This window comes from Macrobrachium rosenbergii, chromosome 2, assembly GCF_040412425.1.
Source record: "Macrobrachium rosenbergii isolate ZJJX-2024 chromosome 2, ASM4041242v1, whole genome shotgun sequence".
Classification (NCBI taxonomy): Eukaryota; Metazoa; Arthropoda; class Malacostraca; order Decapoda; family Palaemonidae; genus Macrobrachium; species Macrobrachium rosenbergii.
Window position 1 is genome coordinate 16035814 of NC_089742.1, and position 27354 is coordinate 16063167.

The 27354-nt window shown below is 36.4% G+C and overlaps 1 protein-coding gene across 1 annotated transcript in view; it reads left to right on the forward strand.

Moving 5' to 3' along the window:
• The first annotated feature begins 20543 nt into the window (after positions 1 to 20543).
• Positions 20544 to 27354, forward strand: part of LOC136843835 (uncharacterized) — a 24283-nt gene continuing 17472 nt past the window's right edge. The window contains exons 1-2 of the mRNA XM_067112638.1: positions 20544 to 20947; positions 26441 to 26599. Of these exons, the coding sequence (XP_066968739.1) occupies positions 26452 to 26599 (148 nt within the window). The 5' untranslated portion in view covers positions 20544 to 20947; positions 26441 to 26451. The remainder of the gene's footprint in view (positions 20948 to 26440; positions 26600 to 27354) is intronic.

The following is a 27354-nucleotide window of genomic DNA, read 5'->3' on the forward strand; positions in this document are numbered from 1 at the left end:
AAAATTAATTTTCATTAACGAACTATTTATGGATCAGACAATTACTTTTATTGTGAGGGTTGTCAGTTTGGCCATCTTAGCTTCATAATAAGCCTAATGTAAGTAGAAAATTGGCTTTGTTTTTATGGAAAAGTATGGTTTTGCTCTTTCCCAGGTTGGCTTTGCTGTTTACATAGGCTTTTCGACAAGGTGCTTGCTACAGTTCTAGAACGACCTTGCAAAAACAATGCAATTATATGTATTGGCAATCGTAGATTAATATCGATTTCTCTTTGTCCATATTTCTGTCTGCAACACATTGACAAATACCATCATTGTTTTTCATAGGAGGAGACGCTCTTGAAAACACCTTTAAGGAATATGATAGGGTCGGTAGGGCTATCTTTGACCGTTTACTTTTGAAGCTAAAATAAATTTTAGGCCTAAACTTTATGGCTAATTTATATAATTTTCTACGAATCAGATTTTGCAACCTAAAATGACAAAGTTTTGTCAGGATTAGCATTAGTCAGACATTTGATTCGTGATATGCAATGAATAATGGTTATTCGGTCAACAAAGTTATAATCAATGAAGAAGCTTCTGTAATTAGAATAATGCTTCCAGGAGGAGCCATCATTTAAATATCTGTTTAAGCAGATTACATGTGTTTCCTTCAACGTATTCAAAACAGAAACAATATTCATAAAAAACAAAACCATCAGCACAGGCTGGTCGGTGGCAAAAGTGTATGGTAAGAAATATCTTTCCAAACCAAATATGGCGTGCGCTTAGCATGCAAAATAAAACACACAGCAAATGTTATTGTTGAAATACGCAAGTAACTTTATTTCACAGAGATACAAAGCGGGGATCTGGAAGTATTATGTAATTCTGTTTAATCAAAGAGACGTGGTAAGTCCCTGTATAAGCTGGGACTTTAGTAACCACCAAAAGCACATGCCATTTAAAATGACACCTGAATGAAAACGCTATACTTTGTAATAATAATCCCAAGCATAGAAATGAGCACCTCGGGATTGATCTAAAAGATGTTTCTCTCGAATATTATGAACGCCAGATCTAAGTTTTTTTTTTTTATTTAATAACTGCGAGATCTGAGATTTTTTTTTTCTTTTTGTCAAATACAGTAGCTGCGAGATCTAAGTTTTTTTTTTCCGAATATGATAGCTGCCTTGCTGGACATCAAGCAGACACCTTTAGACTATGTCAAGGCAATTCTCGTGTCGTAATATGCCAGGCTGGAATGAAGTACTTAAAGACCTACAGTATGTCCACATTCTAGAGGAAAGTCTTTTCTGTGGTAGCCAGGGAGAAGGACATTTTGCAATGCTAATGAGACAGGCGAGAGCGCAGTTCAAACTTGTTCTGCGGCACAGTCAATTAGATGAAAGGCAACCAGGAGCAGGTGCAACGTCTGGAAAATTAGATTCTGGTGATTACCCTCGTCTCTGAATTGACATTAAATCCCTAAATCCCAAGACCAAGTAACTATCACAAAGAGTTGGAGAAGCAGTCGGAGACGGAGCTAAAGCGAAAATGGGCGTCGATCATTTTAGCCTTATCCTGAATTGCATAAACGATCAAGGCTCCTAAGGGAAGCAGATAACTTTACTGACTACATTCGTTTTCATTTCACCGGTCGTGTTACACCAGGTAACAGCGATGTAAAAATGATTTGTTAGATGATAAGTCAACCGGTTATAATGGTCTCTCCGCAGAAGCCTTCCAGTTCTGCCACCCTATAATTTACATTTTGCTTGTTGCATTTATTCAGCACGCGTTAATACAACGGTTTCAACCAGAATCCCTTTTTGCATTCCACTTAATACCATCAATCGAAAAGAAGTTATGAGAAACACATATCGCCCAACTTGAGTCACTTTAATTACATCAAAGATATCTGCGTTTGTTCTTTGAGTGAGGCTTGTCTCTTTTCTGCAAACTTCAGACAACCGGTTCAGATTTAAAACCCTACTTTTCAACCGATACTTGCATCTGTATCATGAAAGAATTGCTCAACCACTACTTATCATAAACCTCTCTTGTTTCCTTATGTTTCGTTTAACGAGGAAAAGCATCTGACTGAGTAAACTATCCGAAAGTCATACTGAAGCTTCTTGGAAGTGTTGCATCCTTACACTTAATTAGCATATTACTGGTTCTCCTTGCAACAGTTCTGTATCAAATGGGATAACTCATTGTCACATAGCTTCGGCTCCTCCACTGGAAATCGTCAAGGTGGCATCTTCTCACCGTGTACATACACATACCCAGAATATTATCCTAACCTACCTCCTAATCAGATGTACTACCAACGGAATGAAAATAAACAACCTGTGAGTGGTCGATTATTTGGTTCTAATATTTTCATCAGTGCAAGGCTTGCAGCAACTAATCGATGTCTGCCGTAGGTATGCAAAGGAATTTTACGTAATTTACAGCAGAGACGTGACCCAGTGCATGTCCCTTTTCCTTTGTCTCTTAAATACACTTAAGAGTCACGAAAACTCCTCGGGAATCACCATCTGGAATTTGTACACGGATTCCTGTTTTCCTGGTACATTAGCATGGACGACCTGAAAGATACAGTTGATGCAAGACAAAAGGCGTAAGCTAGGTTCAAGTAGGAACAAATTGCTGCTTCTCCACAGCTACTTCTGTGGTGTTTATGGTAGTTCCTTTCGGAAGAATTATTCCGAAAAAGACTGTGAGACGCATTACTGTTGTTCAAATTAACTTTCTGAAGCACTTTGCAAACACTCTTAGCTATCAGTCGGCTACGCATATGTTCGTAGAAAACAGCCTAGATAACGTGATAATCATTATTGGGTGCACCATGCCCAGTCTGATCACTATGAAAAATAATAGTAACTCGCTTATGCAAAATATATTAAAAAGTGAATTGTGGGAACTGTGGAACATAGAAACTTGTTTCCTAATAGCTGCTTTTTCTTCACATTCCGGATGACCTTCAGAGCTGCGTATACTTCTTTCACATTTTCTCTATCGTTATTATCATCTTTATATTATTGTTACTATTCTTTTGTATTTATTTAGTGTAATTGGTGTCTACTTTATCTTCAGTCGCCTAAAACAGAGTTCTACCTATTTCTCTATTTCCTCTCCTATCCATTTCTTCTGTCAAGATTTTTAGGCTTTCTGCTTACTGAAAACTCATCTTGGAGAGATCAAGTAGCTAAATGTACTTTTTAAGATAAAAATTACTTTGAGTGTATAAGTTATTAAATTCTGTTTTTATCCCCGTCCTTGGAATCTTATCTATTGCTATTAGATTCATTCAGTAAGCATGAATCAAAGGGAATTCCTTTGACCAGTAATTCTAATTATACCATCTGTCTAAACCATTTTTCTATAAGCAACATTGGTTCTCAATTTTTTTTTTACATAGATACTGTTATAGTCAGATTCTCTTGAACTCAAGGAGAAATATTTTTCGCCTATCACAAATCCTCGTAACACCAGCCAGGATTCTTCACCCCATTTATAATACTTTCTTGAATTCAAGAATACTGTTTCTTTCCCGCTACAGCTGAACTTTGGAATTAGAGGGCAAAGCTTTTGGTCAGACTGACAAGACAGATTTGAGTAAAACTTTATTGTTTTTGTAACCTCTCAGCCTTTAAGATGCAGATCCTTTGCATCATTTTTGGTTAAACTTCACTATTCTCCCCATCTCCTCATTTTCTCGTTTTCTTAAAGGGCTTTACAGGACGATAAGTTATGAGGCGCACGTATCTCCGCAAACCAAAACATGGCAATCTGCTTTTAGAGGCTCATCGTTTGTGCAAGTTTCACATTGGTCCATTGTGCCACTTGTCACCACTAATATAGAACTGTTAATACTGCATTCTTTAAAAGTTGATATTTACGTTCTTAAAGAAACGACGCTTTATGAAAGAGAAGGCCTTAGAATTGTTAGTTTTGTTATTTCTATGTCTTACTGATTTCAAAATTTTGGGGCCTTGATATTTTTACAATCAAAAACTATTTCTCTGTACTTTGCAGACTTTACCAATTTCCATTACTTTTGGACCAGCCCATGAATGAAGTGGTCATATCATTTATCCGACTGAAATATTGCTAAACCTACAATAATAATAGCTGATGAATATACTGTATTAGTTTGCAAGTCTTTCAATTAATGCTATTCATGTTCATACTAATTTTAGTCACTGTACTTCCAAAATGAAGAACTGATGCAAGTGCGTTCGCAATGTGTATTCTGAGAAATACAGACATCTGATCTTGAAGAACTTAGTATTCTGGTATATAGCACCAAATAATGAGAGAAAGAGGGGAGAGGGGGACAGGTAAGCCATTACGGTAAGCTTGGAAATGATGTTGGAACAAAGAACGTACAGTAATTACACAGTCACACGTCAAACGATGATGAATTTGTAAGCAAATTTTAAGGAGACCATTCAGAAGAGTAATTGTCAGCATAAAGCTAAAACCCTTGTAGGGGGATAGTGCCGTCAGCGCACCTCATGCTGTGCACTGTAGGCATTGACTTAAGGTTCTTTGCGGCGTGCCTTCCGTCCCTAGCTACAACCCCTTTCGTTCCTTTTACTTACCTCCTTTTATATTCTCTTTCTTCTATATTACTTTCCAGCCTCCCCTAACAATTGATTCATAGTGCAACTGCGAGGTTTTCTCCTGTTACATATTTCAAATCTTTTACTGTCAATTTCCGTTTCAGCAATGAATGACTTCACAGGTCCCAGTGCTTGGCCTTTGGTTTAAATTTTATATTCAGTTCAATAAAGTTGAGCCAAAAATAGAAAAATACATGAAATCCAGAATAAAAAATATCGAGATAAAATGTGCAGGGAATCAAAGATTCAGGAGAAAATATTTACGTGACATAGCTCAGTAAATGTAAATACAAATTTTCTGAAATATCTGAATAAATCAGCTTAAGTATACAATTATCTTGAGACCCATTTTAGTACAAAAAAATTCAATTATAAACGACAACCAGCTCTATTTATTATATTAGATCTGTAAGACATTTTTCACTTTCTTTCTACAACTGTGAGGTAGACTGTACGTTTTATTCCTAACTCTAAAATTACCACCTAACCTTTAACCACTTGTTGTAGCTTACCTGAACAAAATTAGCACCATGGATGTTCAGTTACTGAACACAAACATTATTTATTCATGGCCACGAAGTCGTTTGTATAAGAAGGGAATCTGCTTGTAACGTCGATTAATTCTGAATCTTCAGAAATGCAACATATAATACACCACTTCCTTAAGGGCAATTAACCTATTCTATCATCTTCTTATTATATCAAGAACAAAGAATATAATATATGCCATACCGGAGTCGTAAGAGGGATTAGACGACTGAATATTTATATTATCTCAAGCCGTGGCATTTTCTTTTGCCGACAAGAATGTTGTGTTGGTTTTTGAGTTGCTTTCTTGAGAGTCTCCCTACTATTGAAAAGAAAGCACAATCTTTGTGTAACTGCAGTACAACTCCATTTAACTAAAACGTTTATTAGAATCTGGTTTGATTATCTAATTTCTTCACTCTAATAAAAGCTCATCTCTCGTAATCGGTGTCTTCTCATAGAGGATTGCCAATTAAATGAACTACAGTTCATCCTTAATTCATGCATCAGCACCATTTCCATAACTGGGTATATTAACAGACTCATGACTCCTTCAAATGATCGCACCTTTGAGAACTTGTAAACCGGTAACAAACTTTAATATCCTATCCTTCAACGCTCTTTGCAGACAATTAGCCTGTGATTCTTTTTCATTTCTACAGAAGATCTCTATTTCATAACTAAGATCTCATGAGGGATAGTTTCCAAAGCTGGTAAAAACTGACGTCTTGGGTGAAATCTTGTAAATAACTCTATTTTGAGTACTTCGACTAAATATGGTTTTTTTTAGATACCTCGCATCTAGTTTAAAATCTCATAAACATGTGTTTGAAATATTAAAAACCAACTTTTATTTGAAACCATTTGATAAATTTGTGCACCTTTATTTTGATTTCTGGTAAAATATCCAATTTTTTTAAACTAGACTTTTTTCTGCAGCTAAAAATATGTGTATTTAGACTGAGAGAGATAAAGGACTTGAGACTGGGCGGGACAAATTTAAGTCGGACTAAAAGAGAGAGGGAGAGAGAAATTTCTGTCCTGATACTTCAAAATCATAAATAACCTTTACTCCAAACTTTTGAACACCATTGCCAATATCTTCTTCAAAATTGCCAATTTTATTATGAATGATGCACTGTGAAATGTTTTTTTTCTCTCTCGGGACCTTTAACCCCAAGGATCTCTACTTACTACCGTCTTAATCGGAGATTTCTCATATTTTGCCCTCCTTATTCCCAGCTACAGATTAACCTGTTAAATCAGTTGTCGATGACGATAATTGTTCTGATATCTCGAAAACCAGCATTATCTCACTAATTTGTTTTTTTTTCACATTACTGTAAGTAATCCATGTTGGACAAACACATTTTTTTTAAGAGAATGATCCACATTATAATTCAAATCAAGATCTTACCTCTGAGGGTTGCTTTCAGACTCTTCTCTCTGAGCTTGAATATGAAATATTATCCTTGTTTCGTTAACTGCTGCATGTAGAAATAACAAAATTGTCATTTGCAAAACATTTTGTCCGTTATATTCCATTAATATACTGTAAGCTTTACTTTCTCTGTAGTTGAAATCTCAATAAGATATTTAAGCAAAAACGTTCTCCGTTTTAGTTGAAGCCATGAATTCTGACAGAATTCTGCTCCCCTGACTTTAAAATCTTTCCATCAAGCGTCTTTGTGGTATAGCATACGGAATATACGAGATAAATCTGTAAGATAGGTATTTCCTGAAAAGGAGATGAAATAATGCCCCGGATCTGATACACTAAGCGGCTTAAGCATTTGACCTGTAATATTTCCGCGAATTTTATTTGTCACCACTCACAACCGCTATTCCCTCTAGGAAGTACGACGTGCGAAATCCAATTTCCGTTCAACCAAACAACCATAGAAAGCTGAACGTTATGCTCTTATGCATCGTGCTTTGTTATTTTGTTCATCTATCCATGCCATCGTTGGGTGGGTGGGTAAGGCGTGGTGAGCAGGGTAGAAGAGGGCATAGAAAATGGGAATGGGGGAACGGATGGCGGATGAAAGGGTGTAAGATAATTCGTGGAAGAAGAAGAAAATGACACTTAGCGTTTAGCATGACGAATTTCCTCATCGGTCTCAATTACCTCATCAAGATTTCTTAAAGAGGAATGCGCTCCTCTGTTTTACGGAGCCCATAAAAGCAATTTGTCGGCCTCATTTTTACCCGTGCTAATGTTCTCATCCCCCAATTGCCAAGGGATGAGGAAATGCGCTCATTTTTAATCGCTGGCATTTCTGCTATATACCCAAAACGCTTATGTCATTTTTACAGTTATGGTTCCATTTACGCAACTAATAATTGCGCTAAAAATATCTGAAACGATGAGAAGCCTTTAAATGTTTGCATCCATTTTTTTTTCGTCCAAAGGATAACCTCCCACTTCCGTGTACGCCATTCATACATCCTTCCTAAAGTATTGCTCTTATAGAAATCATGAAAGAGTGAAGATCATCAAAAAACAGCTTTTAGATAAAGGGGTTTAGTAATATGTTTCTAAAAGCACATACAAAATAAATGAAAACATAAATATAAGTAATTAATTATACTATGTGATGGAGTTCCGCACGTGTATTATTCTCATATTTATGAGCAAACAATTTACTCACTCATACGGACACATATATATATATATATATATATATATATATATATATATATATATATATATATATACAGAGAGAGAGAGAGAGAGAGAGATAATAGATATTGCTATCTATCTATCAATCTACCTATCTGTATATATATATATATATATATATATATATATATATATATATATATATATATATATATATATATATATATATATATATATATATATATATATATATATATATATATATTCTTATGCTGTGGTTTTCATGATGCAGTAATCTCCCCGTGTGTATGTGTGAATTGTTGTATAACTATGATTTTGTGTTCAGATACACGTATACCGTAAAAGAGTTAGCGTAGGTAAAATGATTGAACGCTGTATGTCTTGAGACGCTGTATAGTTAGAGAGGATGTGAGTGGCGCTAAGAGAGAGAGAACCCTTGTTCGTTGTATAGAGAGCGGTTGTTAGTCTATTTTCAAAACTGCTGAAGTAATGCATTCCACTGGGACTCGATCAAAACACTGTGGTTAGACCTACCACGTAGATAGACGCCCTTACAAGGGGACCACACTCAGAGACCAAAAAGCGTTGTGGAAAGAAGCTGCGTTTTTCCGCTCCACGTATCTCTCTCTCTCTCTCGCTCGCTCGCTCGCTCGCTCTCAGGATTACGAATGTCCCGTTTTAATGTAATTGATATTTTGGTAGACGATGGTCACTCATATTCTTTAACTGTTTAATTCCTTAGTAAATGTGTCTGAGTTATCTGAACAGTGTATTTTATTAAGTGTGTGTGTAACGGCGCCTGGTTAAAAACACGAAGCAATTTGGTACCAAGGTATTGTAAACAATTGTGGGTTTCTAGTGCACTAAGAAAAATATTTAGAGTGGTTATATGTAAAGATACCTTTTCACTTTTTTAATATTTTTTCGTGTTATATGTTTTATGCTTTATCTTTTGAAGAATTTTTCTTTTATGCATATATGTGATGTATTTGCTATTGCCTTAACTTTTGCTTTAAATTTTCTTTGATATTTAATCTTTTGCAGAGTATATTTCTGTGTCTTTTGTATCCACATTTTAATATGACTGATTTATTTGCCTTATTTTTGTTTAACACGTGGGAATTAATTTACTTACAGTATATTTCCTTTCAATCAAGTTTTGTTATTTAACAATTTAAATCTTTCTTGAATAATTTTGATGAATTAATAAATTAATTTCTGATTTAATTTTTGACTGATGATTAATTCAGATTTAATCCAATTTTGTTTTGTTTCGAGTAATAATAGATTTCCTGAGACTGTTAAATGTCATGTATAATCTTTGAATTTAGAAATAAATTTTTGTATTTAAAATATTATATCAGAGTTTCATTCATTGACCCACCAGTAATTTTGATTTGAATTAGGGATAGAGTGGTAAGTGAGATGTTTTCCTTCAAGTAATTGAAGTGAGCTCGAACCAGGAAATGAAATAAATGGAAATATTTGAACTTTTATAATGTTAATGGAGTGATGCCCTTAGATTTTACCTCACACATGTTTAACGAACTTAATCTGCTTTCTTTCATGATTGATAAGTTTTACAAGGGATCACTGTTGCCTTTAGAAATCAGTCGTCTTTTATGTGTGATGAGGGTTCAGGTGTCTGACTTTTGTGAGGTAACTATAATTGTTGAATAAATGGTAAGTTTGGTAATCAAATATCAAGCACTTAGATACCAGGTTTGATTTAAAGAACAGACACTGGACACTCCGGGGTCACCATATATAAATGGTGCACTAGACTGGACCATTTCCCCAATATATAAATGGTGCCTTAGACTCCGGGACAAGCACTTAGATATCAAGTTTGATTTGAAGAACAGACACTGGACACTTCGTCACATATATAAGTGGTGCCCAAGACCCTGGGAAAACAGATCACAAATATCACTCTGGTGTATACTGGTGGTGTTAGGGACATATTTTATGAGGAGAGTGACCATATAGTTCTTTTATTTTATGAGGAGAGTGACCATACAATTGTTTTTTGCATTTTGGGAGAGTGACCATATAATTGTTTTTTGCAATTTATTGTGTTGAATTGGTGTAATATTGAATTATTAGTTGGGTAACTGAGAGAGATGGCTCCCTTCAATGTTCAAGAGTTTTTAGCAAACCCCTCCATCCAAGAGTTATCTGAAATCACTCTGACTAAAGCACAGTGGAGTGAGATAGCAGTAGCATATGGTGGTCAGGTGTCTGCCAACATGGTAAAGGCACAAATAAAATTCATTGCAATCCAAGCATTGATGGACTCTGGTAAAATAGATGAAGAGCTCGAGAAGCTCAAGAATTGTTGAACGCAGCTGAGGCAGAACTTATAGATAAACATGGGCAAAAGAAAGAAAAGTGATACAGAAGCAGAGCTTAGACGTCTAGAAGCAGAAACAAATTTGATTAAGCTGAAGATGCAGGCTGAAAGAGAGAGAATGCAGGCTGAAAGAGAAAAAATGCAGGCAGAAAGAGAAAGAGAAGACAGAGAAAAACAAGAAAGAAAAGAAAGAGAAGAAGAGAAAGCTGCTGAAGAATTAAGAAAAATAGCAGAAGAATTAAGAGAAATAGCTAGACACAAGAGAGAGATGGAAAGGTTGAAAGCTACAGCTGAATTGCCCGTAACACCTTCTAATCCTACTCAAGGTGATTCAGACCCTGTATTTGATGTAGTAAGAGTGCAGAAGTTAATTCCAAAGTTTACAGAAGAAGCTCCAGATGAGTTTTTGATCACTTTGAAAAAGTGGCTGCAGGAATGGGATGGCCAGAGGGTAAATGGTCAGTCTTGTTGCAGAGTGTTCTCATTGGTAAAAGGAAGAAGTGCCTATTTAGCCTTATCAGCTGAGCAGTGTAAAGAGTACAAGGTACTTAAACACAATGTGCTACAAGTTTACCAGATGACCACTGAATATTATAATGAAAGATTCAGATCTTTGAGAAAGGATGACCAGATAACTTTCTTGGATTATGCGTACAAAGTGAGAAGATGTTTTAAACGATGGTTGGAGGCTGCTAAAGTTAAAACATTTGAAGATCTTGAAGAATTATTTGTCCTTGAACAATATCTTAGGGGAATTCCTGAACACATAAGAGCCTATCTGAGAGAGAGAGGTGAATAAACTTGACAAAGCTGCTACACTCAGTGAGGACTACAACATTATAAGCAGCAGAAGGAGCTATAATGTCAAGTACCAGAATCAACGCACAGGTTTTAGGTCTCATCCAAATTTCAGGAGCAGATTTAATGGGAATCCTACAAGTGGTAATACCAAGTCATTTCAGGGTAATATCCTCAGCAAGCTAATGTAAAATCCTCATATAATAATGTTGCAAGGCAATTACAGAAGCCTAATGTTGTCTGCTACAAGTGTGGAAGAGCAGGACACTTCAGTTGGGAGTGTCATCAGACACATTGGCAGTCCAAACCAGTTGGTCAAGTAGTAAGAAATGACCAGGTGAAACAGACTACAAAGAACAATGTGGGGAGAGTCAAGCTCCAGTGAAGACTGAGACTAAACAAGCTGAATGTTTAGCAACCAGTGGAAATGTAACTTCAAGCAGTGAGTGGCTGAGCAGTTTGGAGGCTTTTAAGCCATATATCTATGAGGGTACGCTGAACACTCCAGGAGGAAGTGTGCAGGTACCAGTCAAGGTGCTACGTGATACAGGGAGCAACCATAGTGTGGTAGTCCGTGGTGCTCACCCCCAGTTGGAGGAGAATCTTACAGGAGATTCTGTTATTTTGAAGGGTATAGGAGGAGAAGAGGTAACTCCTATATGCCGCTTACACCTGTCATGTGAATTGGTGACAGGAGATGTTGATTTTGCTGTAAAGGACTCACTGGCTGTTGAAGGTGTACATGTTCTGTTAGGGAATGAAGTTGGTAGTGTGCCATTTGTTCCTTGTCCCATAGTGACAGATAAACCATTGAGGATTAGTCCCATTTGGTAGATTTGGAGAAGAATAACCCCCACCTATTTCCTAGCTGTGTGACTACTAGGAGTATGAAGAGGACTATGCCTGCAAGTGAAGAGACTGAGGATTTACCCACTCAAGAAGGATCATTGAGCTTAGAAGAGTTGTTCCAGAGAAATGATGTTTCCCCTAATGTTGACCAAGAAGAGGTTTCCCAAGAAGAAGCTGTCGTCCCTGAAGAGACTCTGAGTAGTCGAGATGTTCCTGAGGATAACAGTGAAACTACAGTAGCTGAGTTAGCAGATATTGAGAGCTCAACCCTTGAAGTTGGTCAGGTGACCAGGGAGAAGCTAATGGACCTACAGAAAAAGGATGTATCCTTAGCTGAGCTGTTTTTCAGAGTTGTTGATCAAGAAGAGATGCAACAAACCCCTACCTGTTATTATCTGAAGGAAGGTATGCTGATGAGAAAGCATAGACCTGCAGATATACCAGGAGATGCTGAACAGGGTGAATATCATCAAATTTTGATCCCACGTCCATTGAGGAAGGAAGTAGTAGCAGTAGCTCATGAGTCTGGACATTTGGGAATTAGGAAGACTGTGGAGAAGACCATGAAATATTTTTTCTGGCCTGGACTTCACAAAGATGTTAGCAAGTTCTGTTGGGCACGTCATACATGCCAGATAGCTGGAAAGCCAAATGAAACCATTCAGAAAGCCCCCCTACAACCTATAGAAGTTAGAGGAGAACCCTTTAGCAAGGTGATTATAGATATGGTTGGACCACTGCCGAAGACGAAGAAGGGTCATGAGTATCTGTTAACATTGCTGTGTCCTGTGACAAGATATCCTGAGGCAATCCCTGTTAGAAACATATCTGCCAAAATAGTTGCTGAGAAACTAGTGGAGTTTTTCTCAAAGTTTGGGATACCTGAAATTGTACAAAGTGATAGAGGAACCAATTTTACTTCCAAACTATTTCAGGATGTGATGAACTTGTTAGGAGTGAAACAACAGTTGTCCACTGCGTATCACCCAGAGACTCAAGGAGCCTTGGAAAGGTTTCACCAGACATTGAAAAGTATGCTGACTAAGTATTGTTCTGAGTCAGGCAGAGACTGGGATGTTGGTGTACAATTGATGTTATTTGAAATTAGGAATGCTTATCAAGAAAGCATGGGTTGTTCACCTAACGAGATGATTTTTGGTAGAGAAGTGAGAGGACCGTTGAAAATTCTTGCAGAAAATTGGGAAGAAAATCAAGTGGAAATCCAAGGAGAGTATGTAAAGAACTTGAGGAAAAGATTGGAAGAGATTAGAAAATTCTCTTTAGAAAATCTGAAACTGAGTCAGAGAAAATGAAAAGGAGATATGATAAGAAGACTAAGCTAAAGTTTTAGTGTTGGTCAACAAGTGTTAGTGTTTTTACCTGTCAAGAGATTTCCCCTTTCCAACAAGTTTCAAGGTCCTTACAAGATAATTGAGAGGTTAAGTGATAGAACTTATGTAATTGAAACACCAGAAAGACGAAGACGAAAAAGGAAGATACATGTAAACCTCTTAAAACCTTACTTCTCAGAAACCAAAATGGAAACTGTGTCAATAACGCAGACAACTTCAACTACAGAAGACGACGATGGATATGAATTGGGAGCTGAAAGCAAGATGAATAATTCTTCAATTTTGGAAAATTTGGAGGATAAACTGAAACATTTGAGTGTTGAGCAAGGTGGTGAGTTGTGCGAAGTGATTAGAAGCTTCACAGATGCAGATGTACCTCGGTGTACTGATCTGATCAAGCATGAGATCAAGATCCAAGAAGATGGCAGACCATTCAAACAGAGAGCTTATCGCCTATCACCTTATCATCGAGATGTTTTGAAGAAAGAAGTTGAATATTTGTTACAGCATGAATTAGCAGAACCCAGTTCAAGTCACTACAGTTCTCCATGTGTGTTAGTGAAGAAACCTGATGGCTCATTTAGGATGTGTACTGATTATAGGAAACTGAATTCCATCAGTGTGGCTGACAATTATCCCTTGCCTCTTATAGATCAGTTACTTGATAATGTTGGACAAGCCAAGTTTGTCTCCAAGATAGACTTGTTGAAGGGATACTATCAAATTCCCTTAGATGAGAGTGCTAAATTGCTGTCAGCTTTATTACTCCTTTTGGACTGTATCAGTATACTGTTCTGCCATTTGGTCTGATGAGTGCACCTGCAACGTTTCAACGAGTGATGGATCAACTGCTAGGGTCCATAGAAGGAGTAGGTGTATATCTGGATGACAGTCATTTACTCTACAACATGGGAAAAACATCTGAAGATCCTGAGGAAAGTTTTCAAGAAACTAAGGGAAGCAGGACTAACAGTCAACCTAGAGAAGAGTGAGTTCGGGAAGGCAACTGTGCAGTATCTTGGGTTTGAAGTTGGGAAAGGCCTTCTCGCTCCAGTAAGTGCTAATGTAAAGGGTATCCATAAGGCTACCCCACCTACTACTAGAAAACAGCTACAGAGGTTTTTGGGCATGGCAGGATTCTATCGACGTTTCTGCCCGAATTTCTCAGCTGTAGTAGCCCCCTTAACAGACTTAACTAGTCCCAAAGCTAAGTTTGTTTGGACTACAGAATGTCAAGAATCCTTTGAGAAGGCAAAAGCCATTTTAACTTCAAGACCAGTTCTTCGGGCTCCAGACTTCAATAAGAAATTTGTGATACAAGTTGATGCCTCTGACTGTGGAATTGGAGCTGTACTGCTTCAAGAAGATGAAAGTGAACTTTTGCATCCCGTATGTTTCATGTCTTGAAACTGAAAAACATCAGAAAGTGTATTCCACGATAGAAAAAGAAACTCTAGCCTTAATCACAGCATTGAAAAAGTTTGAAGTGTATGTGAACAGACCTAGGAATGAAGAGATTTTAGTGCTGTCTGATCACAATCCGCTCACGTTTTACAGCGGATCAGAATCACAACCAGAGACTCACTCGGTGGTCTCTGTGCTTACAACCCTATAATATTAAGGTACAGCATATCTCGGGTAAGAACAATGTGGTTGCTGATTACTTATCCCGTTGTGAATCGTTGGATTCAACCCGGGATAACCAATCTTCTTGGGGAGGAGTCTTATGCTGTGGTTTTCATAATGCAGTAATCTCCCGTGTGTATGTGTGAATTGTTGTATAACTATGATTTTGTGTTCAGATACACGTATACCGTAAAAAGAGTTAGCGTAGGTAAAATGATTGAACGCTGTATGTCTTGAGACGCTGTATAGTTAGAGAGGATGTGAGTGGCGCTAAGAGAGAGAGAACCCTTGTTCATTGTATAGAGAGCGTGTGTTAGTCTATTTTCAAAACTGCTGAAGTAATGCATTCCATTGGGACTCGATCAAAACACTGTGGTTAGACCTACCACGTAGATAGACGCCCTTAGGCCATAAGGGGCCACACTCAGAGACCAAAAGCATTGTGGAAAGAAGCTGCGTTTTTTCCGCTCCACGTCTCTCTCTCTCTCTCTCTCCCGCTCGCCGCTTCGCTCTCGGGATTACGAATGTCCCGTTTTAATGTAATTGATATTTTGGTAGACGATGGTCACTCATATTCTTTAACTGTTTAATTCCTTAGTAAATGTGTCTGAGTTATCTGAACAGTGTATTTATTAAGTGTGTGTGTAACTTGGCGCCTGGTTAAAAACACGAAGCAATTTGGTACCAAGGTATTGTAAACAATTGTGGGTTTCTAGTGCACTAAGAAAAATATTTAGAGTGGTTATATGTAAAGATACCTTTTCACTTTTTTTAATATTTTTTTCGTGTTATATGTTTTATGCTTTATCTTTTGAAGAATTTTTCTTTTATGCATATATGTGATGTATTTGCTATTGCCTTAACTTTTGCTTTAAATTTTCTTTGATATTTAATCTTTTGCAGAGTATATTTCTGTGTCTTTTGTATCCACATTTTAATATGACTGATTTATTTGCCTTATTTTGTTTAACACGTGGGAATTAATTTACTTACAGTATATTTCCTTTCAATCAAGTTTTGTTATTTAACAATTTAAATCTTTCTTGAATAATTTTTGATGAATTAATAAATTAATTTCTGATTTAATTTTGACTGATGATTAATTCAGATTTAATCCAATTTTGTTTTGTTTCGAGTAATAATAGATTTCCCTGAGACTGTTAAATGTCATGTATAATCTTTGAATTTAGAAATAAATTTTTGTATTTAAAATATTATATCAGAGTTTCATTCATTGACCCACCAGTAATTTTGATTTGAATTAGGGATAGAGTGGTAAGTGAGATGTTTTCCTTTAAGTAATTGAAGTGAGCTCGAACCAGGGAAATGAAATAAATGGAAATATTTGAACTTTTATAATGTTAATAGAGTGATGCCCTTAGATTTTACCTCACACCTGTTTAACGAACTTAATCTGCTTTCTTTCATGATTGATAAGTTTTACAAGGGATCACTGTTGCCTTTAGAGAAATCAGTCGTCTTTTATGTGTGATGAGGGTTCAGGTGTCTGACTTTTGTGAGGTAACTATAATTGTTGAATAAATGGTAAGTTTGGTAATCAAATATCAAGCACTTAGATACCAGGTTTGATTTAAAGAACAGACACTGGACACTCCGGGGTCACCATATATAAATGGTGCTCTAGACTGGACCATTTCCCCAATATATAAATGGTGCCTTAGACTCCGGGACAAGCACTTAGATATCAAGTTTGATTTGAAGAACAGACACTGGACACTTCGTCACAATATATATATATATATATATATATATATATATATATATATATATATATATATATATATATATATATATATATATATATATAGCAATACCCATGCGATCCTTAGCTAGATTTTAGAATGAGGTCCCCGACGCCATGGCCAGTGCGCCGATGAATTTTAGCATTCCTAGACAATCATTCTTCCCGGTTTTGTCATGACCTGATACTGCTTAACTTTGCTGATAAGAAATAGGGCATTGCAGCTAAAATATCGTTGGTAGTATATAAATAGACCTCAGTTAATCAGTTGGTAATAAGAGGCAAAATGTTGAGATTTTTTGCCTAGAAAGTGTCTATGGCTTAGAATGCAAATACACGTCTCCCAAGGCAAATGAGTCCCCATAGGAAGGTTGTGGGTCCCTTTGACGGAAGAAGGACCCCTTAAATGGCAGATGAGCTTCTGCTCCTGAGGCCAGTAACAACACATATTTCTTCTGTGGGATGCTGGGAACTGAAAATATAGAATTTATGCTGTGGTGTTAGCATTTCTAAATGACTCGTCCTATTATTGCAGGAAGCTTAGGTAAAAAATAGTTTTTAGGGTTTTGAACGTGCGTTGATGTGGTAAAGCTTGGAAAATGAATGAAGAAATGAATGAAAGGTGCATATTGTGACACTCAGAGGGACGAAGGTGAACTAACAAGGATTTTAGGACTCAGAAGAAGAAAGAGTCATTATGCCTGGGATTGATGAGAGATGTATTGGAATGTAATGTGACTCTAGTGCCAGGAAAACTAAGAGCAAAAAGGAAAAGTGCAAATGTGTTTGCCTGAGCAAGATACAGTTAGAGAGGAGAAACAATTGTGAGAGTAGCTGTTTACAATGCAGGATTGCCAATTGTTAAGATTGAAAGAGAGTTTTGTGAGATTCCGAATCTGAGGGCGGGAACTGATTTGAATGCACAGATAGGTGTGAAAAGAGATGGTAATGGCAGTAAGCGCGGAGTTCATGTAGTTAATGAGACTGGAGAGAGTTGTAGCATATTTTTGGAACGGGGCTCAACTGATGGTATACATGATTTTCAAAAAAGAAAAGATATTCAAAACATCTATGGGAAAGAGAAAATGGTAAGAGGATTCAGGTGAGCTTGTGTTGAAAATATAACTATAAATTCAGATTAGTTTCATTTGAACTTAGTGTGATGTACAAAAAATGGATCGAAGCTAAAGATTATGAAGTGGAAGCAGTATACTCAGTATGCAAAAAAAAACACGTATTTGTTGGTAAAGATAATAGGGAGAGAGAAAGAAAATTATAGAAAACTGAGGTAAAGAAAATGAAAATACTACAGTGAATAACATTAGGAACTTTAAGGAACTAAATGAAGCACTCTCCAAGGGGGTCAACGTAAAAAAAAAAAAATTAATGAATTAAAGTATCTTAGTATAAAAATGCAAGTGAAAAGATGTTGTCTGCAGAGAACGCAGTACTATGTTGAACGTGTTTTCAAGATTAATTGCACGAGGAGGACAGAAGAGAGGCAGAATGGAATAATGCAAGAGTGGAAGGGGTTAGTTTAAAAAAGTTAGGAAGTGTCCCGAACCCGTAATCGTCATACCACAGAATGAGTTTGACGGAAAATGACTCATTGTGGTATTTGTATAGTATAATTCATTCATGAATATATAAAATTAGGAAAAAAGTTTGGGAAATGTGAGTTTCCTTTAAAAGCCTATATATTTGTCCAAATACAATACACTTTTGTTTTTGCTTATTGCATCAATAAATCATGCTATAATATATAAGTTTACAGGCTAATTAAGTTATTCCATGTTTTTCACTCCATCTTGTTCTCTATCAGATATTTATAAGTGCACTTATATTTACCTGTGTATAATGATCTATGATACCTCTCAAAAATCAACTTAATTATTTTGACAAATGAGTTGAAAGTTAATGATATGAACTTAGAATATGACTAGTTAGTTCTGGTTGGAAATCCAGGGCAGGGTCTAGTACGGAAAATTATTAGATATAATAACACTAAACTAAAATGTGAATGACTTTATGTGATGAGTACCCAAGGTCAGAATGATTTTTCATGATAGAAGCCAAAAGGTGAGTAATATAGAACGTAGAAGGAGTGAGGATAATTTCATGTGAGTTCCATTATAAGACATGATAGATAAGGACGTTTGATGATATAACTAACAAATTATGAACTTCGGAATGTGTTAGGTGACAGAATTAGATTTTTTTTTTTTTTTTGTTGCAACGGATAGCAAAATATCAAATTTTTGTGTTGTAGTGCAGTAAATCTATTTTGCGTACAAACTGATAAAATGTGGATTCGGTGTTTGTGATAGAGAACGGAGTACGAGTTGTTTCTTGAAAAAAAAATCTATCTTAATAGGTAAAAAAAAAATGGAATTATCTCATGTAGCCACCAATATTTGTGGGACTTATTCACCGAACAGCCCACCCATATATGACTTGCTTTTGTATGATGAGTAACGGAATGGAAATTATTTAGCAGATAATTATTAACAAAATAGCTAATATGAAAATTATACTTTATGATCGCTGGTTAATATAGTGCACTTTGCGACAGGTAATAGAAAGGGAATTACATACTTATTTGATAGGCAACCATTTGACTGCACACGAGTATAAGATCTTTTTTATTTTTTTAGTTAACAAAATATGATTATTTTATGCAACATAAAAACAATTTAGGAGTCTTTATCGATATGACAGTGTTGGAAAAACGTTATTTAATAACCTATCAATACAGGAATTACGTAAGTGGCAACCAGATCGGAATGATTTCACATGAAGACAACAAATTTAAAAATATTTAAGTAGGATTTTCACAATAACTGAAAATTCTATCATTAATTAACGAATGCATGAACTTCTTTATATGACTGGGTAACAGAATGGAAGATACTGTTTGTAATCGCTAATCAATACGAGATTTTAAGTCATGGTACCAAATGGGAATTACTTTATACAGTAATTAACCATCGTAAGAATTTCTCTATTTAATAAGAAACAAAATAGGAATCATTTAATGTGACAGATAGCTAAAACAAAATTGATACATTATGATGAGTTACAAATATGGGATTAATATGTTATGCAAAAATTTCGTCACATATAAAGTAGCATATCACTAAAATTCTAATTGTGAGGACAGAAAACACAAAGCAAATAATACACGTAGTATATGATAGTTCACTAGTCATTTTGTGGGTGCAGTCATGGTATAGGAAACATCCTTTAAACTGCATTGCAATCCCAACTGTGCATTCAAGAACTGGTTTAAGAACTGATCTCCTCCTCAGTCGATAATTTAAAAGATTCTAAATGAAGAAGAAATTTAGTCTCTTTCACTTTTCTAAAGATACTTTGTTCATATAAAGTGACCCGCATATATGCACCATCACAACACGAATGCGCTCACCCGCACCAATACTTGACCAAGAGCACTACCACCCTCGGCAGTGGTGTGCGCATCGCAATCTTGTATTCAAACGACACGTGTACACCTCAAACGTTGCCGCGGGCGAAAAAATAATGACCCACCCAACCCAATCTCAAAAAGGATATGAACCAAGCCGGCCATTGGGTGAAAAAAAGAGGGGAGAGAGAGAAGGGAGGGGGAAGAAGGGAGGAAGAGGGAGAGAGAGGAGGAAGAATGAAAAGTAAAAATTTCATCCAACAGAGCAATGAGAGAGAGAGAGAGAGAGAGAGAGAGAGAGAGGCACACACACACACATTTACTGTGAAGTTCGTTAACCCTCATCAGAGCTTTGAAGTAATATCCTTTGTAAAGTCAATAGAAATGAAATCGCATAACCTTTTAGAAAGGCCAAGTGTGCTTAATAACTCTCCAGGATATTACATTATGCTCCCAATGCTCTGCGGCCAACGACTTCCTCAGTAAGGACGAGCCTCAAGTGAAGGAGGAAGGCTTGCCGTCTGTTACAGAAGTGTCCTTGGGGGGCCCAGAGTGCAGGATATGAGGGGCTCCAGTTCCCCAACCTGAGATACTCCGCACACCCTCGGCCCAGTCTTCGCGCCGCTCACTGTTGTTTTAACCGTGATATGTGACTGGTGGGAGATTGGCTTGCGCTTGGGAAGTCGTTCGCGCTGCTGGTCAAAGAAAATCGGCTGGTTTTATCTCTTGTTGCTGTGATAACACGAGCCAAGCAATGCAGAGTGAATCGCAAGGGTCCGTGCAATGTTTAGTAGTCATTTTTTCACCATAGTTCATCTCGTGAAGGACTCCTGTTACTATTGCTGCTACTATTGTTTTACGACAGTGGCATCCGGCAATGAGATCAACAACATTAAGAACTTGTCCATCTTGCGGTTTCCGATCATCGGCTGAGTTGCTTACTATGGATTAAAGGATTTCCTCCATCGCCAATCAGGGATTGAAACCTAACCGTAAGTAAATTTGCAATGTCTTTAGCTAGTTTAAAAGGACAGTTTTCATTCGTGAGGATCCTTTTGTTAGCAGCGTTTGTGTCTCCGCAACAGCTTTGGGGTAAAGCGTCATGAGCGAACGCCACTGACGCTGAGCGCGTTCTTATGGAAAGTCCCTTCAAGTATACTTGAAAAATAATGCTTTTTCAGATTGTATCAGCGGCTATTGCGTTTGGTTATAAATGGGAACCGTGAGATTTTCATCCCCACTAAACTTCCAAACGTCTTCAAGGCAAAACTGATCTTTGATTGGTTGAATCTGCGAACCTTCAGTGTGACTGAAGAGCAATGGATGTAGTCTTTCCCTTCTGGCAGCCAATCGAAGTTCATTGCCTAGAGCGCACGAGCTTCCGCCGTTTAAGATGTAATAGCAGTTGACAAATGGCTCTCAGTTATTCCTCTAACAACAGCATGGAAATGTTTCTAAAATGCCCACAAAAAAGTGGAAAAGATAGTGTAGATACTCGATGATAGTAGTGTACTTATGAGCTATTTTGTCAAATTGACGCAGCTTTTCATTCCTGAACCAGTTTGGATTGAATGACATATCTGACACTTGAAGCAGGTGACAAATGTCAACCACCAAAGATAAGGAAGCGCAAAGAAAGTAATAGTTACTACGAAAGTAAGGCGGGAAAGGGGAAGGGAAACCCTAAGTACATATAACGCAGTAGTCTGTGTAATAATGTCACGTGACCATCTAAATTAGGAAATGCCTTTGAACACGAGACACATTGTACTTGTCGCTTTCTAAGTGTGACAGATGAGATTCGTTTTCAAAAGCATTACCGAGATACAACGCCTGAATGCAACTGTGTTCCCACTTCCGATCGTAGAGGGGAGGGGGAGGGTAAGGGGCGGAGGTAGTGGGAGAAGGGGCTCTTCAATTCAAAGGATTGTATTCTACAATGTGAGTTTAGCGCCCTTTTACATGAATTGGCTCAAAGCAAATCCTTTGTTTCGGTGAGCGGTTTGCTTTACCGTTCTCCCCTTTTTTTCTGCTATTCTAGTATTCGAATTTGCTAATTATTAAATAACGCTAAAAATGGGAATTATGAAAACTGTAAACATAGCAATAACAACTGAGCCAGCAGACGGATTATCAGTAGCAGCATTAGCGTAGTAGTAGTAGTAGTAGTAGTAGTAGTAGTAGTAGTAGTCATCTAACTGGTTAATTGCCTCTTTGAAGTCATTCATTGTCACGTGCATTTCCTTCAAGGTTCCAAAAACAGCTGCAGTTTGTAATGAACATCTCAATGTAAGGAAGCCTAAATTTGCGGGCATTTTGAGCTTGCTCAACTGAGCATACGTGACAAAATACGTTAATGTAGTTATTGCAACAAAGTACTTTTTACTTTTGTTATGAAAAATTATACAGATCGAAATAATTTAGGTTATCTGTAGATATGTAAAATAGGTTACATTGTTCTTACAGGTTTACTGAAATAGAGCGCTGCAAAAATACGCATTGTATTCAATTTTAACATAAGAATTGTTTTTTTTTTAATACCTGCAGCACCGTGGCGACTAAAATTTATTTCAACCATAATTACAATTACGTTTAGGATATTAAGAAGAGCCACTCGGACATAAGAGACGCAAGGTTAAATACGATACAGACTTTCAGAAAGGTTTTCCTCATGAGTCTGGGAACAAAGGGAATCGTGACAGGTGACAGCTGTAGAGAGAGAATATTTATTACGGTGGTAGCTTACCTTTTCCTTTCATTTCAGACTGTGTTGATTATTAACAGTTATATTCTAGCTCAAGTGTTAATGGATTTAATTTGATATTACTCTCTTTTGTATCCATTTTATCTCATTCATTGCTGTAGAGTATAGTTGAAACCTTAGTTCCTCGCTGGACGAGTCGGTAGAGTTCTGGCCCGAGTTCAAGTCTCCGGGCCGGCCAATGAAGAATTAGAGGAATTTATTTCTGGTGATAGAAATTCATTTCTCGCTATAATGTGGTTCGGATTCCACAATAAGCTGTAGGTCCCGTTGCTAGGTAACCAGTTGGTTCTTAGCCACGTAAAATAAGTCTAATCCTTCGGGCCAGCCCTAGGAGAGTTGTTAATCAGCTCAGTGGTCTGGTTAAACTAAGGTACCCTTAACTTTTGTGCGTACCTTTATAACCCAGTCTTAAGAGTGAATTGCTACCATATTTGTACAGTAGAATATATAATCTTTTTGTTTGGTTCATAGGTTAAGTAGAATTTACTTTGTCACGTACTTGAACTAGTATTTTTTTTTTATTTCTTTATTTACAACTGCAAACTTAATAAAGCTGCAACTGTAACAGGTCAGTAGTGTAACTCGCTCTCATGCAACTGAGCTAAACTAACTTTAATTTTTTTAAAAAATCATTTGTATCAATCTAGTTATCTTTCGTTTTCTTTCATAAATATTTTATTTTCTTATTCAATGCATATCCAGTGTCCAGTAGTAATTAGTATATATGTTTTAAACCTTGCAAAACTGTATTCTGTGAGTTTATTTTTTTCTGGCTACTAACCTCACCTATTGTTATATTTTTATTCAATATAAGTTAGAATTGGCTATCTGATAAACCTATCATTCATTACCTTTGATATTTCAGACTAATGTTATTTATTCTTTTAGGAAAACCCCAACTTTACCGACTGCCTTTTTTTTCTCACTTTTCCCCTACAAAAGGACATCCAGGAAGCATTCCAGATTCCTTTGGATAGAGAACTTCCTGCTTCCGACTCGTATCTCACACAGTTCCGGAAGTTGAGGTTGGCTTCCCTTCGTAAAGTATAACGTGCTGCAGTAGCGATAAACTTTGGGTTGAAACCTTTCCTAAGGATTACTATCACTTTCTCAGCGTGTAGAGAGTTAACAAGTCAACAATATAAGAAAGTTCCGTAATACTGTAAACGGATTCGATGCTCAAGATGTAATATGAGTCCATTATATCTAATAATGGTATCGTCTGCACTGTCTTAATGTAATTTCGAGATCATTACGTGAGGGAGGTGTTGCCTGTTTGCTCATTCGGTTAATCACTATCCACTCCTTATTATAACTGCACTCACGACATTTCGATAAACGGAAGAGGAAGCCAACATGGATCTATGGATAGGAATGACAAATGGATAAAAACAGCTGTAAATTATTGAAGGGAGATCAGGTATGAAAGGAAGGGACCTTTGTAGAGTGGGGAAGGCAGAAATAATTATAGGACTAGGGCACTTGACAGGATGTAGGAAAATTAATCTATTTTTGTTATTAGAATTTCTTTCATCCTGTTCGTAAAAAAGTTTAAAATTAGCTGGGCGAAGGTCTGTATAAAATGGCAGCGTGAAATAATTGCGACAAAATTATTATTATTATTATTATTATTATTATTATTATTATTATTGCTTTTTGTTGTTGTTGTTGTTGTTAATAGCAGTTACCTAGATGTTCTTTATATAGGTATATATATATATATATATATATATATATATATATATATATATATATATATATATATATATATATATATATATATATATATATATATATATGTGTATTATGTGTGTGTGTGTGTGTGTGTGTGTGTATATATATATATATATATATATATATATATATATATATATATATATATATATATATATATATATATATATATATATATATATATATATATATATATATATATATATATATATGTATGTATGTAAATATCATCCTGTAATGCATAACTATATCAGGCAACTCTTTTGCTATGAGACTCAGGGGAAAATAATTTTTTTTTTTGGTGCTGTAATATAAAGCAACACTTGAAAACTGTTTCGTGACGAAATGGTCACGTTTTTCACCATTTCAAGAAGCTTCTTTATGCAGACCTTATGTAAAGGCACAAGGCTATTCTTTAGTGAGGAGTTTTGGGTCGGAAAGTCGTTAGTTTTAGATATGCATAATCTTTCGGACATGTAACGTGAAGTAATCATCGATGTCACTGTTAACCAAAATAAATGTGACGACATACAGACAAAGCACGTCACTTGTATCTTGCTTGCATTCACCGCACAGAAGAAATGACATTTATTCTTAAATTTTACATGTATATGAAATTCAGGATCATTAATGAAAACGCTAAAAACTGAAGAATAGCCAGAGATTAGGTTTATTAGAAAATAAGCATGGCAGATATACCTACTATTGATTACTCTATATTTTCACGACTCACTTTCCGTATTTTAGGAAGATATGAATTCATATTTCGTTGTATATTTTTTTCACGAGCAGCCTGTACAAGTTGCATATCTTCCCCATTAATTGTTCATCACTTTGTTGACTTTAGTAACGCAATAAAAGAAATATTATTTTGTAGGCTTCCTATGCTACATTCATAAAGACTAAATATAACGCATTTTTCAAATTTTTTAGTAGTATCCCCTTTTTGCATTATTGATACTTGTGTACCAATATTGTAAAATAAAAATGACGGTGATATAAGAGGGGCCAAAGATGAACTGACCAGGCCCCAGGGAAATTACGTAACACGTACTGAAGCTCGGACCAAGATGCATTCTTCATTCGACATTCTTTTCTACGGTCCAGTGATAAAGAGGCTGGCTGTTGACTGAACGACGGCAAACCTGAGCGTTAAATTTATTACCCTTAAATTATAGTTAGACAAAATAAGAATATATGAATTCAAAGGCTTTTTATATAACTTCTATGTTATAATTATTACATTATTATTATTGCTATTTTTAATCACTTTGTATTTCAGACTCTTTCCTTACCCACAAATACAATGATAAATCCATGATGGGCTGTGCCGAGTCTCTCTTTGCTCCTCATGTACATTGGCAATATTTTTAAAGCAGTCACACTATATTTTACAAAACTGCAGTAGGGAATGTCGAGAAATGAAGAACCAAACATTTCAGATTGTTAGCCTTTTGTAATGCTGATAACGGGTGAATGTGGCTGGCTGGTAAGGGACAAATGTATTTAGATGTCATATACAGGTGTGGTATGGCGACATATAAATACACTTGTCACTTACCAACAGTCCACATTCACACGTGATCAGGATTACAGAAGATTGTTAATCGAAATGTATGATTTTCTCATATCAATAGTGTTTTTATGGGCTTTTAAACTTGATAGAAAACAATGCCCTAGCGTCTGGTGAAAAGTGACCAGTAAATTCTATATATTTTCAAAACACATTTAACTTACATTAAAAGACTTTCATGTCCAAATATTTCATCCAGCGGTTGTCATAAGTAGATAATCTTGTAAAACAATCGCCTGAATAATCCACATGTACCCATAGTGAGTAACCTTAGGGATATCCTGCTGCACAGTAGCCTGCAAAATGAAACCGGAATGCAGCCAGGCATGCAAAACGGATGTGGCCAACCTAATCCACCGTCAGCGCGGGATATTTTTTTTTTCTTTGTTGTTAACGAAGGTGTCTAATTTCCAGGTTGAGAGAAGATGGGTCCCAGGTACACGAAGGCCATCATATTGCTTGTGGTGGGATCGCCCGTGCTGGCAGCTGGGATCATCATTGACAATTCTCTTGAGACAAACACAGCGCAAAGCTCCACGGTCACCATTGCACGGCTTATGATAGCCGTTGGAGGTGAGATTTAAGGGTCCTGTAGTCAAGTAGCTTTTTCCTTGAATGTCATTTCGACAAGAATCTTATTTGCGTTATGCTATATGTTAGCTGATGATGATCGTGTTCTCATGCTAACGATAAGCCATAGATGCAAATTGTGTGATTATATCCTGCTGTTCTTTCTAGTCTTGATTTTAGAACTGAATACGACGCATCCACTAGCATGTCAGAAACAGAAAGAGAGAAAGAAAGAGATAAAGATGGAAAGATGAAACTAATAAACGAATAACTTTTTATCATAGCTTAGTTAATTTTTAGCTATGATATCAGCGCATAACCATTGTATATCCGTTTAAAACTTCCTTATATATCATCTACATATATATCAAGCTGAATCAGTCGGAAATATAAAAAAAGGAAGAAATATTTTGCATTTCAACAGGCAACTTTGTTTCGCACGTTAAATTAGCTGAGCCCCCATTACAGAAAAATTCCCCCAGCGCTACTTTTTTCGTCCACCTACATAGAGAGCTCATCAGGAGTACGTCAGTACTCCTTGCACACTAACTGCTCCACTTACCTTTATTGGAAATGCACTTAATTTCTTTCTGGATATTTCACATCCTAAGACTGTAAATTAAGTTCTTTCCATCAACCTATGATCCTCCGTTTCTTCCTTACGATCAAATAATTTCAAAGCATTCCGGTTAAATCCTTTCTACCACACTAATCTTTTCACCAATTCAGGTCAGCCAGTTTAAAATTGGCTACTTCTG